Source organism: Capra hircus, chromosome 1 (assembly GCF_001704415.2).
Source record: "Capra hircus breed San Clemente chromosome 1, ASM170441v1, whole genome shotgun sequence".
NCBI classification, from domain to species: Eukaryota; Metazoa; Chordata; class Mammalia; order Artiodactyla; family Bovidae; genus Capra; species Capra hircus.
The window spans coordinates 86,068,010-86,080,515 of record NC_030808.1 but is presented as its reverse complement, the minus strand read 5'-3'; the positions used below and the strand labels follow the sequence as shown (position 1 = coordinate 86,080,515).

General features: G+C 38.9%; 1 protein-coding gene across 1 annotated transcript in view; it reads right to left on the bottom strand.

Moving 5' to 3' along the window:
* The window catches only part of CCDC39 (coiled-coil domain containing 39), a 57,138-nt gene that overhangs the window by 3,363 nt on the left and 41,269 nt on the right, over positions 1-12,506 (bottom strand). The window contains exons 15-19 of the mRNA XM_005675228.3: positions 3,532-3,691; positions 2,978-3,084; positions 1,950-2,090; positions 1,630-1,809; positions 1,403-1,488 (exon numbers count right to left, since the gene is read on the bottom strand). Of these exons, the coding sequence (XP_005675285.2) occupies positions 1,403-1,488; positions 1,630-1,809; positions 1,950-2,090; positions 2,978-3,084; positions 3,532-3,691 (674 nt within the window). The remainder of the gene's footprint in view (positions 1-1,402; positions 1,489-1,629; positions 1,810-1,949; positions 2,091-2,977; positions 3,085-3,531; positions 3,692-12,506) is intronic.

Genomic DNA, 12,506 nt, shown 5'->3' with positions numbered 1-12,506 from the left:
GACAAAGAGTGAAAAAGTTGGCTTAAAGCTCAACATTCAGAAAACTAAGATCATGGCATCCGGTCCCATCACTTCATTGGAAATGGATGGGAAACAGTGGCTAACTTTATTTTGCAATCACTACAGATGGTGATTGCAGCCGTGAAATTAAAAGACGCTTCTTGGAAGGAAAGTTATGACCAACCTAGATAGCATATTAAAAAGCAGAGACATTACTTGGTCAACAAAGGTTTGTCTAGTCAAGGCTATGGGTTTTCCAGTAGTCATGTATGGATGTGAGAGTAGGACTGTGAAGAAGGCTGAGCGCCAAAGAATTGATGGTTTTGAACCGTGGTTTTGGATAAGACTCTTGAGAGTCCCTTGGACTGCAAGGAGATCCAACCAGTCCATCCTAAGGGAGATCAGTCCTGGGTGTTCTTTGGAAGGACTGATGTTGAAGCTGAAACTCCAATACTTTGGCCAGCTGATGCAAAGAGCTGACTGATTTGAAAAGACCCCGATGCTGGGAAAGATTGAGGGCACGAGGAGAAGGGGATGACAGAAGATGAGATGGTTGGATGGCATCATTGACTCGATGAGCATGAGTTTGGGTAGACTCCAGGAGCTGGTGATGGACAGGGAGGCCTGGTGTGCTGTGGTTCATGTGGTCGCAAAGAGTCAGACACTACTGAGTGACTGAACTGAACTTAGGGTGTTCAAGTGGGTGCTCACCATGTTTACATAGAAAGTGTTTTTGTTTTACTTAAAAAATATCTTTTAGGAAATCCTTTCATGACATCTTGCTGTGGAGTAATGAAAAGTAATACGGTGCTGAATGTGGCAGATTGGGAATTTTAAGATGAGGATCATCTTTAATATTAATAATTATTATTTTGTCAGCAAGGCACAGGAATGTTGACTAAATGTCCACCTGATAGAATTCTGGATAAAACTAAACTGCAGAAGAAAGAATAATTTCCTTTTTAGCAAAACAAAGCAGCATAAATAAAATTCTGACTCCTCAGATTTTACAGCGGATTTTAATCTTATAAATCTTACTCAATATCTGTATACAGCTAAGTGGTCCTTTTATGGTTTAATCAATTCACCCCACACTCGGGATGACCATGCTATGTGTATCATCCAAAATTTCACCCTGCTTTATCCTACTGAAATATCTGATAGTCACAAAGCTCTACATGTCAAACTGGATAACTCCAGACAGAAGCCAGAAGGGAAGAGTCTTGTGCTGCTGGCTGGTTTCTGCCTCCGACACAAACATCAGAAGGTAGGGAAAGCTGGGGAGAGCGCTAGCAGTGCACTGGCAGGTCCAGCAGCTATGGCATATGAAGTGGCCGAATTTGCCTGGGATGGAAGCTGTAACTGAGTGAATCAGGAGATGGTGGTTTCTCCTTCCACTTACCTTGCTGATAACAGTGAAGTCTGGGAAGGAGATCTAGAACTGTGACGACTACCTCTAGTACTAGCTGTAGGTAGTTCTAAACCACTCTGGAAAAATATTCAAGAGCAATCATTAGTACCACGCCATTTCAGAACATTTTTCAGTAAATTTCATTTTATGTTGAATACCCTAAATTTTTCTTCATGAAATGTTTAAGAAATATTTGACTAGAAGATAAGTCTTATTACCTGTTGAAAGTATGTTTGAAGGATAACACCGATCTCAGCATTTTCTTGTGTGATATCAACTAACATTTCGTCAATGATCTTGTGAAGCTGTTTCACTTCACGAAGTTTAATATCTTGTTCTTCTAATGTTTCATCTTTTGTATCTTTCAAAAGACGGACTTCCTTGGTGAGTTTTGCACACTGTTGGTCAACAGCAGTCAGTTATTTAAACCTGTTTTCTAGAACTAAGTATTTGTTAATGGATGAAGGAAGATGTGAGGTTACCATTTGGAACTCCAAAATATAAATATGACAGGTCAGTTTTTTAAAGTTTCCAATACCTGTTTAGTTACTCTCTCTAATTTTGGCTTCTGTTCCTCAGTTTCTCTTTTTAATTGAAGTACATAAGCTTGCTTCCCTGTTACTTTTTCTTTGACATTATTTGTTAAGTGTTCTATAACTGTTAAAGTATTTTCCATGCTCTGCAGAAAATAAATATTAACAAATTTATTGGTTAGGTTCAGAAATAACTTTTATAGTTGCCGCTTGTCAAGTATTTAATTCTGATTCCTTTGTTTTTGTATATATGTGCTCAGTTGCTCAGTTGTGGCCAACTCTTTGCATATACAATGCACATTCTATTGGTAGATAATAAGTATAATGGTTTTATGGATTAAGTTTTATGTATAATTCCATTGGAAGGTTATTTTCATAGTATTTGGGAGAAAAACAATTCAAACAATGACTATTGAAAGCACACAGTTTTCAAAGATTCCCAACTCATATAATCTATTTCTACTTCTTTAATAAAAAAAAAAAAAATCTCTGTAAGTGCACTCAGTAATGTCCAGGTCTGTGACCCTTTCAACTGTAGCCTGCCAGGGCTCTTCTGTTCATTGTAAATTTTCAGGGAAGAATACTGGAGTGGGTTGCCATTTCCTCCTCCAGTGGATCTTCCCAACCCACAGACTGCACCCCTGTCTATTGTGTCTGCTGCATTGGCAGGTGGATTCTTTACCATCAGGGAAGCCCTTAAATATTTATATAGAGCCTGCTTATTACCAAACACATTGTTTTCTCATCTTTGAAATTTTTGTTTTAAGGAACAGTCTATTAAGGTGATTTTAAAGGATTTAACTGAAATAAAGATTAGGGGATGTCATAGTTAGCTAGCTATAATTTATCCACTGATTACCAAGTAATTGTCAGGGCTTAGCACTGGGATTTTAACTAGTTAATACTTTGATCACTTTTTTCTCATTTAAGTAACTGCTTCTCTAAAAAATTGTATATTAACAAGAGTATAATAATTATAATAGTGATAGTTAACTTTTACTAAGGGCTTATTATTATAGCCTATAGAATTTACCTGGATATCTTCCTGTAGTTCTCTGATTTGTCTTTGTTTGTGTCTGTATTTTTCATCAACAGCTCTTTTTTGTTCTTCTAGTTGAATTTTTACCTCATACTCAGCACCTAGAATTTAAAAGAATTTTTGCTTTAAATTTTTAACATGCTGTGTAGAAAGCAAATTTAAAATATTACACAATTTAAACTTTTAACATTTTTCATTATGAAAGGTCAACTTCTGTATGTCTAATTTTTGAAAAATAGGATGTGAAATAACTATTCTTATTTTGTCAACATACAGCATCCAGTATACTGCTGTTTTTTTCAGATTTGAAATGAACTCCGTAGAGGAGTACTATGCCACATCACTACAACTAGTAACAGGTGGAATTAACACCTTAGCACTTATTTTAAGTGGGGGAGAGAGGGGGGGGTTGTGGTGATTAGGTTTTCCAGCTGAATCAAATATGATGCATTTGTTTTCCTTATCGCATAGTGATCCTCTTTTTAAAATAACTCTGCAGCTTTCATTCCATGTACATTAATTTAAAAGTTTCAATAATTTCTACATACTAGATGGAGTCACTTTCTGAAAAGATTGTTTGTAATTGTTGTTGCAGCTGTTCAGCACTTGCAGGGTGTTTCCTAGAGCATAGATTTCTTTTTCAGCTTTGTTGATCTTAGCATCCAAACTGTCACCTTCCCTTTGAAGTTCTTCTTTTTCTTGAGCAGCCTATTTAAAACAGAAAAGAATAGATTGGTTAAAAATATTTATCATGATAGGGGGGCGCAGAAGAATGTCTGTGATCAGGGCAGGAAGTACTTCACTCACAACAATACCAATTTGCCTTGGGACGTACATGCAGCACCGAGCATTTATTTCTTGCACTTGATTTACCAAATCCTGAAGGCCTTCCAAATATAGCACTTAGGATACAAAACCATGATGGGAGTTAACTAAAACTTAACGTGAAAACTCAAACAAAAATGACCAAAAAATATAAACTTTACTGAGAAAAGAAAAGGTTAACTAGAAGAGGTTTCAAACTAGATATTAAATAAAAGGAATGTATGTTTCTTGCCCAGAAGAGGCTTGGCACACTTTGTCATTTTATCTTAGGAATAAAAGAGGTTAGCAAGCTAAACCCATGAAAGTAAAAGTGTTAGTTGCTCAGTTGTGTCCAACTCAGCAACCCCATGGAATGTAACCCGCCAGGCTCCTCTGTCCATGGAATTCTCCAGGAAGAATATTGGAGTGGCTTGCCATTTTACTCTCTAGGGGATCTTCCCACCCCAGAGATTGAATATTTTTAAGAGGAAAATATACTGCATGATTCTACTTCCATGAGGCACCTAGAGTAGTCAGATTCACAAAAGCAAAGTAGATTGGTGGTTGCCAGGGATTTCAGGGAGGAAGAAATGGGGAGTTACTGTTTAACAGGTACAGTTTCAGTTCTGAAAGATAAAGTTCTGGAGACGGCTATTGTGTTGACTGCATAACAATATGAATATACTTAATACTACTGAACTGTACACTTAAAAACTATTAAAACAGCAAATTTTGAGCCCAATTTCATGTATATATTCCTGGAGAAGGAAATGTTAACCCACTCCAGTATCCTTGCCTGGAAAATCCCATGGACAAAGGAGCCTGGTTGGCTACAGTCCGTGGGGTTGCAGAGTCATACAGAAGTGAGCAACTAACACTTCACTTCATGTATTTATTATCATATTTTAAAACAGCTTTAATTAAAGATAATTATGATAAATGTGGCCAGGAACAAGTGAAGTCTAAACTGCTAAAACCCAAAAATTCCTCAGTGAGCAGTCAGTGGACTTCTGGATTAGGCCTTCTAGAGTTGTACCAAAACAGTTCCAAAACACTTCTCCAATTAAAGACTGAGAGAGATAATATGCATATATATTTAAAAATGCCCCCATGAAAAGATGCTCATCACTATTCATTCAGTTCAGTTCAGTTCAGTCGCTCAGTTGTGTCCGACTCTTTGCAACTCCATGAATCGCAGCACGCCAGGCCTCCCTGTCCATCACCAACTCCCGGAGTTCACTCAGATTCACGTCCATCGAGTTAGTGATGCCATCCAGCCATCTCATCCTCGGTCGTCCCCTTCTCCTGCCCCCAGTCCCTCCCAGCATCAAAGTCTTTTCCAATGAGTTAACCCTTCGCATGAGGTGGCCAAAGTACTGGAGTTTCAGCTTCAGCATCATTCCTTCCAAACAAATCCCAGGGTTGACCTCCTTCAGAATGGACTGGTTGGATCTCCTTGCAGTCCAAGGGACTCTCAAGAGTCTTCTCCAACACCACAGTTCAAAAGCATCAATTCTTCGGCGCTCAGCCTTCTTCACCGTCCAACTCTCATATCCATACATAACTACTGGAAAAACCATAGGCTTGACTAGATGGACCTTAGTCAGCAAACTAATGTCTCTGCTTTTGAATATGCTGTCTAGGTTGGTCTTAACTTTTCTTCCAAGGAGTAAGCGTCTTTTAATTTCAGGGCTGTAGTCACCATCTGCAGTGATATTGGAGCCCAAAAATATAAAGTCAGCCACTGTTTCCACTGTTTCCCCATCTATTTCCCATGAAGTGATGGGACCAGATGCCATGATCTTCGTTTTCTGAATGTTGAGCTTTAAGCCAACTTTTTCACTCTCGTCTTTCACTTTCATCAAGAGGCTTTTTAGTTCCTCTTCACTTTCTGCCATAAGGGTGGTGTCATCTGCATATCTGAGGTTATTGGTATTTCTCCCAGCAATCTTGATTCCAGCTTGTGTTTCTTCCAGTCCAGTATTTCTCACTGATCATTACAGAAATTCAAATCAAAACTAACCCTAACCCTAACCTTACACCAGTCAGAACAGCCATTATCATAAAGTCTAAAAATAACACATGCTAGAGAAGATGTGAAGAAAAGGGAATCTTTCTACACTGTTGGTGGGAATGTAAATTGGTGCTGCCACTGTGGAAGACCTGTATGAAGGTTCCTGAAAAAACCAGAGTTGCCATATGATCCAACAATCCTACTCCTGGGCATATACCCATATAAAATGATAATTCAGAAAAGATACATGGACCCCTCTGTTCACAACATTATTCACAAGACATGGAAACAACTTATATGTCCATAGACAGATGAATGGATAGATGTGGTACATGTATACAATGGAATATTAACTCAGCTATAGAAAAGAATGAAATAATGCAATATGCAGCAACATGGTGGACCTAGAGGTTATCATACTAAGTGAAGTAAGAGAGACAAATATCATAATATCACTTACATGCAGACTCTAAAACAAGCCTATCTATGAAACAAACAGTCCCACAGACATATTAAACAGACTTGAAGTTGCAAAGGGTGGGGTAGAGGAGGGAAAGAGTGGGAGTTTGGGATTAGCAGATGCAAATTTAGCCACTAGTACACCAGGGAAGTCCAGAAGACTATTGGTTTTTAATGACCAACAAATTTGGAAAACTCAGCAGTGGCCATAGGACTGGAAAAGGTCAGTTTTCATTCCAATCTCAAAGAAAGGCAATGCCAAAGAATGCTCAAACTACTGCACAATTGCACTCATCTCACACGCTAGTGAAGTAATGCTCAAAATTCTCCAAGCCAGGCTTCAGCAATACGTGAACCATGAACTTCCTGATGTTCAAGCTGGTTTTAGAAAAGGCAGAGAAACAAGAGATCAAATTGCCAACATCCGTTGGATCATGAAAAAAAGCAAGAAAGTTCCAGAAAAAAAACATCTATTTCTGCTTTATTTACTATGCCAAAGCCTTTGACTGTGTGGATCACAATAAACTGTGGAAAATTCTGAGAGAGATGGGAATATCAGACCACCTGACCTGCCTCTTGAGAAACCTGTATGCAGGCCCGGAAGCCACAGTTAGAACTGGACATGGAACAATAGACTGGTTCCAAATAGGAAAAGGAGTACGTCAAGGCTGTATATTGTCACCCTGCTTATTTAACTTCTATGCAGAGTACATCATGAGAAACGCTGGACTGTAAGAAACACAAGCTGGAATCAAGATTTCCAGGAGAAATATCAATAACCTCAGATATGCAGATGACACCACCCTTATGGCAGAAAGTGAAGAGGAACTAAAAAGCCTCTTGATGAAATTAAAAGATGAGAGTGAAAAAGTTGGCTTAAATCTCAACACTGAGAAAACAAAGATCATAACATCTGGTCCCATCACTTCATGGGAAATAGATGGGGAAACAGTGGGAACAGTGTCAGGCTTTATATTTTTGGGCTCCAAAATCACTGCAGATGGTGACTGCAGCCATGAAATTATTTTTTTTTAATTTTATTTTTTTTTTATTTTTTAAATTTTAAAATCTTTAATTCTTACATGCATTCCCAAACAAGAACTCCTCTCCCACCTCCCTCCCCATAACATCTCTCTGGGTCATCCCCATGCACCAGCTCCAAGCATGCTGTATCCTGCATCAGACATAGACTGGCGATTCAATTCTTACATGATAGTATACATGTTAGAATGTCATTCTCCCATATCTCACCCTCTCCCTCCCTCTGAGTCCAAAAGTCCATTATACACATCTGTGTCTCTTTCCCTGTCTTGCATACAGGGTCGTCATTGCCATCTTCCTAAATTCCATATATATGTGTTAGTATACTGTATTGGTGTTTTTCTTTCTGGCTTACTTCACTCTGTATAATCAGCTCCAGTTTCATCCATCTCATCAGAACTGATTCAAATGAATTCTTTTTTACGGCTGAGTAATACTCCATTGTGTATATGTACCACAGCTTTCTTATCCATTCATCTGCTGATGGACATCTAGGTTGTTTCCATGTCCTAGCTATTATAAACAGTGCTGCGATGAACATTGGGGTACATGTGTCTCTTTCAATTCTGGTTTCCTCGGTGTGTATAAAAGACACTTACTCCTTGGAAGAAAAGTTATGACCAACCTAGATAGCATATTCAAAAGCAGAGACATTACTGTGCCGACTAAGGTCTGTCTAGTCAAGGCTATGGTTTTTCCTGTGGTCATGTATGGATATGAGAGTTGGACGGTGAAGAAGGCTGAGCGCCGAAGAATTGATGCTTTTGAACTGTGGTGTTGGAGAAGACTCTTGAGAGTCCCTTGGACTGCAAGGAGATCCAACCAGTCCATTCTGAAGGAGGTCAACCCTGGGATTTGTTTGGAAGGAATGATGCTGAAGCTGAAACTCCAGTATTTTGGCCACCTCATGCGAAGAGTTGACTCATTGGAAAAGACTTTGATGCTGGGAGGGATTGGGGGCAGGAGAAGAAGGGGAAGACAGAGGATGAGATGGCTGGATGGCATCACTGACTTGATGGATGCAAGTCTGAGTGAACTCCGGGAGTTGGTGATGGACAGGGAGGCCTGGCGTGCTGCGATTCATGGCGTTGCAAAGAGTCAGACACGACTGAGCAACTGAACTGAACTGATGGTAAAAGCAGGGTTCAGGAATCAAACCTCTAGTTCTCATTTATCCTAAGCAAGCAAAAAGTTCTCACAGTCAACATTACTGCCTCCTTCAAACCTGATCAAATTTTACATAACTTAAGATCTCCAGTTTTTCTTTTTAAAGTCCTTCTCAGGTTCACTATTGTGAAATTAACTATATTTTAGTTCTTTCCTAAAGTGTTAGATATTACAATTGGCTCAGTTACACGCAAATTTTGATAAAATATATTTCTAAAAATAAACTGATTGACATAGAGAACAGACGTGTGGTCACCAAGGGAGAGGAGGTGGGGGAGGGATGGGAGTTTGATATTAGCAGATGCAAACTAATATATACAGGCTGAATAAACAACAAGATCCTACTGAATAAACCATAATGGGAAAGAATATTGGAAAAAGAATATATGTATGTATAACTGAATCACCTTGCTGTACAGCAGAAATTTAACACTAAACAAATCAACTATACTTTAATAAAGTTTTTTTTAAAAAGTTCCAAGACCTATTTTAAGGCAAAATCAACCAATAGTTTCTTTGGTAAAGTTATTCAATCCAAAGTATCTATCTTTAAATCAAAATGTGGTCTCTGGAAGAGTTTTGGTAACATTTCGATTCTTAACATTTTCACTGTTAATTGTTTTATTATGCCTCAAGATATACATTTTATATCAAATAGTATGCAATAAAAAGCTTAGCAAAAAAAAAATTCTGAGATAAATTACATCTAATTCTTTCAAGTTGAGTTTAGAATTAGAAAACATTTCATTTAAAATATAGTGTAGTGGGGAAAAGAGCTAGAATGAGTCAAAACATTTCCCACTAGTAAGCTGAATAGCATGAAATAATTTACTTCACTACTCCAAGTTCAGTTTGTCAAATAAAGGCATTGGATTTGTTCATTTATACAAATTCCTGATCTAGTTCCATATATACCTTAAACTTCTAAACCTTTATGGTCCCATTTGCCTGTAAATCACCAATTATATAATGTTTACCTTTTATCCTGGATTAGAAGAGCAGTTATTTGGAAAAAATGTTTATACCTTTCTGTCAATATTTTCAAGTAATTTTATTGGGCTGTTTCATTAAATTTTGATCAGAATTGAACTGTTTCCTTATAAAGATAAAAGGGAACTTGGAAATGGGATTTGAAAGATGCTAGATAGCATATTGAAAAGCAGAGATATTACTTTGCCAACAAAAGTCTGTCGAGTCAAGGCTATGGTTTTTCCAGTGGTCAGGTATGGATGTGAGAGTTGGACTGTGAAGAAAGCTAAGCATTGAAGATTTGATGCTTTTAAAATGTGGTGTTGGAGAAGACTCTTGAGAGTCCCTTGGACTGCAAGGAGATCCAACAAATCCATCCTGAAGGAGATCAGCCCTTGGATTTCTTTGGAAGGAATGATGCTAAAGCTGAAACTCCAGTACTTTGACCACCTCATGTGAAGAGTTGACTTACTGGAAAAGACTCTGATGCTGGGAGCGACTGGGGGCAGGAGGAGAAGGGGATGACAGAGGATGAGATGGCTGGATGGCATCACTGACTCAATGCACATAAGTCTGAGTGAACTCCGGGAGTTGGTGATGGACAGGGAAGGAGGCCTGGCGTGCTGCGATTCATGGGGTCACAAAGAGTCAGACACGACTGAGCGACTGAACTGAACTAGACCTTCACTGATTGCTGATTATATTTTTTTCTGACTCTTTTAAGAGTCAGATATAGAAGCTGCTAAGGTGGGAAAGATTGAAAGCAGGAGAAGGGGACAGCGGGACAAGATGGTTGGATATCATCACCAACTCAAGGGACATGAGTTTAAGCAAGCTCCAGGAGATGGTGAAGGACAGGGAAGTCTCATGTGCTGTAGTCCATGGGGTCACAAAGAGTAAGACATGACTGACTGACTGAACAATACAAGGTGGGTAAAAGGGAACATGACCATGTGTGTAACATAGACAAGAGGATACTTGCAGGACCAAAAATGAGGACTGTGGGTTGAACTGTTAACCTAAAAAAAAAATACAAGAAGTCCCAACCCTCAGTACCTTAGAATGTGACCATATATGGAAATAGGGTCTTCGCAGATGTAGTCAAGTTATGATGAACTCATTAGGGTTGGCCCTAGTCCACTATCCCTAGTGTCCTTACAAAAATGGGAAATTTGAACACAAACACAGACAAAGAAGAAAGGCTGAAGAAACACAAGAAGAATGCCATGTGAAGATGAAGGCAGAGCTAATGATGATGCTTCCATAAGCTAAGGAATTCCAAAAACTGCCAGCAAACCACCAAAAACTAAGAGAGAGGCATATAACATATTGTCCCTCCCAACCCTTAGAAAGAACCAATCCTGCTGACACCTTCATCTTGGACTTCCAGCCACTACAACTGTGAGATGTCTATAGTATAAGCTACCTAATTGTGATACTTTCTTATAGCAGCTCTAACAAATTAATACAAGGGGTCACCAAACAGTATGGGAAAGAGTAAATATTTTAGGCTTTATGGGCCAGTCAGTCTCTAAACCACTAGTACTTAATATCACTGCTATTGTAGCATGAAAGCAGCCAGAGACAATAAATAAATGAATGAGTTTATGTATTGTGTGGTTCAGCGCTTATTTATAAAATGGTAGTGGGCAGCATTTAGCCCAGAGTCCTTGGTTTGCTTACCCCTGAAATAGAGTATGCAGAAAATAAGAGTGGTTTGCTCTATAACCAAACTCCTCTCCCCCTGTGCTATAAACATACATATATGCACCTATCAGGAAAGACCACCTCCAGGAGGAATGTAAAGGGTATAAGGAAGGGAAAGGAGCCTGAATTGAATGAATTTATATCCTAAGTCTACGACATTCAAAACTAGAAATGATGTTTAGCTTCTAAGTTTTTTCCAGCAGTACAACTGCTGAAATCATATTTTCAGAAAGTTAAATATTATGCTCATATGAACATAAACATGTCAAAGAGTTTATCCAATTCATTAGTGAAGGAACCAGTAAGACATTTAGACAAGTTCAAAAAGAGAATTAGAACAGATTTTACACACATACAGAGTCAGAAATGCTGAAATTAATTTTCTTATAGATATAAAACAGGCTAATATCTTTTCAATTCAGTTCAGTTCAGTCACTCTGTCATGTCCAACTCTTTGCGACCTCATGAATCACAGTACGCCAGGCCACCCTGTCCATCACCAACTCCCGGAGTTTACCCAAACTCTTGTCCATCGATTGGTGATGCCACCCAGCTATCTCATCCTGTCGTTCCCTTCTCCTCCTGCCCCCAATCCCTCCCAGCATCAGGGTCTTTTCCAATGAGTCAACTCTTCACATGAGGTGGCCAAAGTATTGGAGTTTCAGCTTCAGCATCAGTCCTTCCAATGAATACCCAGGACTGATCTCCTTTAAGATGGACTAGTTGGATCTCCTTGCAGTCCAAGGGACTCTCAAGAGTCTTCTCCAACACCACAGTTCAAAAGCATCAATTCTTTGGTGCTCAGCTTTCTTCACAGTCCAACTCTCACATCCATACATGACCACTGGAAAAACCATAGTCTTGACTAGACAGACCTTTGTTGATGAAGTAATGTCTCTGCTTATATGCTACCTAAGTTGGACATAACTTTCCTTCCCAGGAGTAAGCGTCTTTTAATTTCATGACTGCAATCACCATCTGCAGTGATCTTGGAGCCCAAAAATATAAAGCCTGACACTGTTCCCACTGTTTCTCCATCTATTTCCCATGAAGTGATGGAGCCAGATGCCATGATCTTCGTTTTCTGAATGTTGAGCTTTTCAACTTTTTCATTCTCCTCTTTCACTTTCATAAAGAGGCTCTTTAGTTCCTCTTCACTTTCTGCCATAAGAGTGATGTCATCTGCATATCTGAGGTTATTGATATTTCTCCCAGGAATCTTGATTCCAGCTTGTGCTTCTTCCAGCCCAGCGTTTCTCATGATGTACTCTGCATAGAAGTTAAATGAGCAGGGTGACAATATACACCCTTGATGTACTCCTTTTCCTATTTGGAACCAGTCTGTTGGTCCATGTCCAGTTC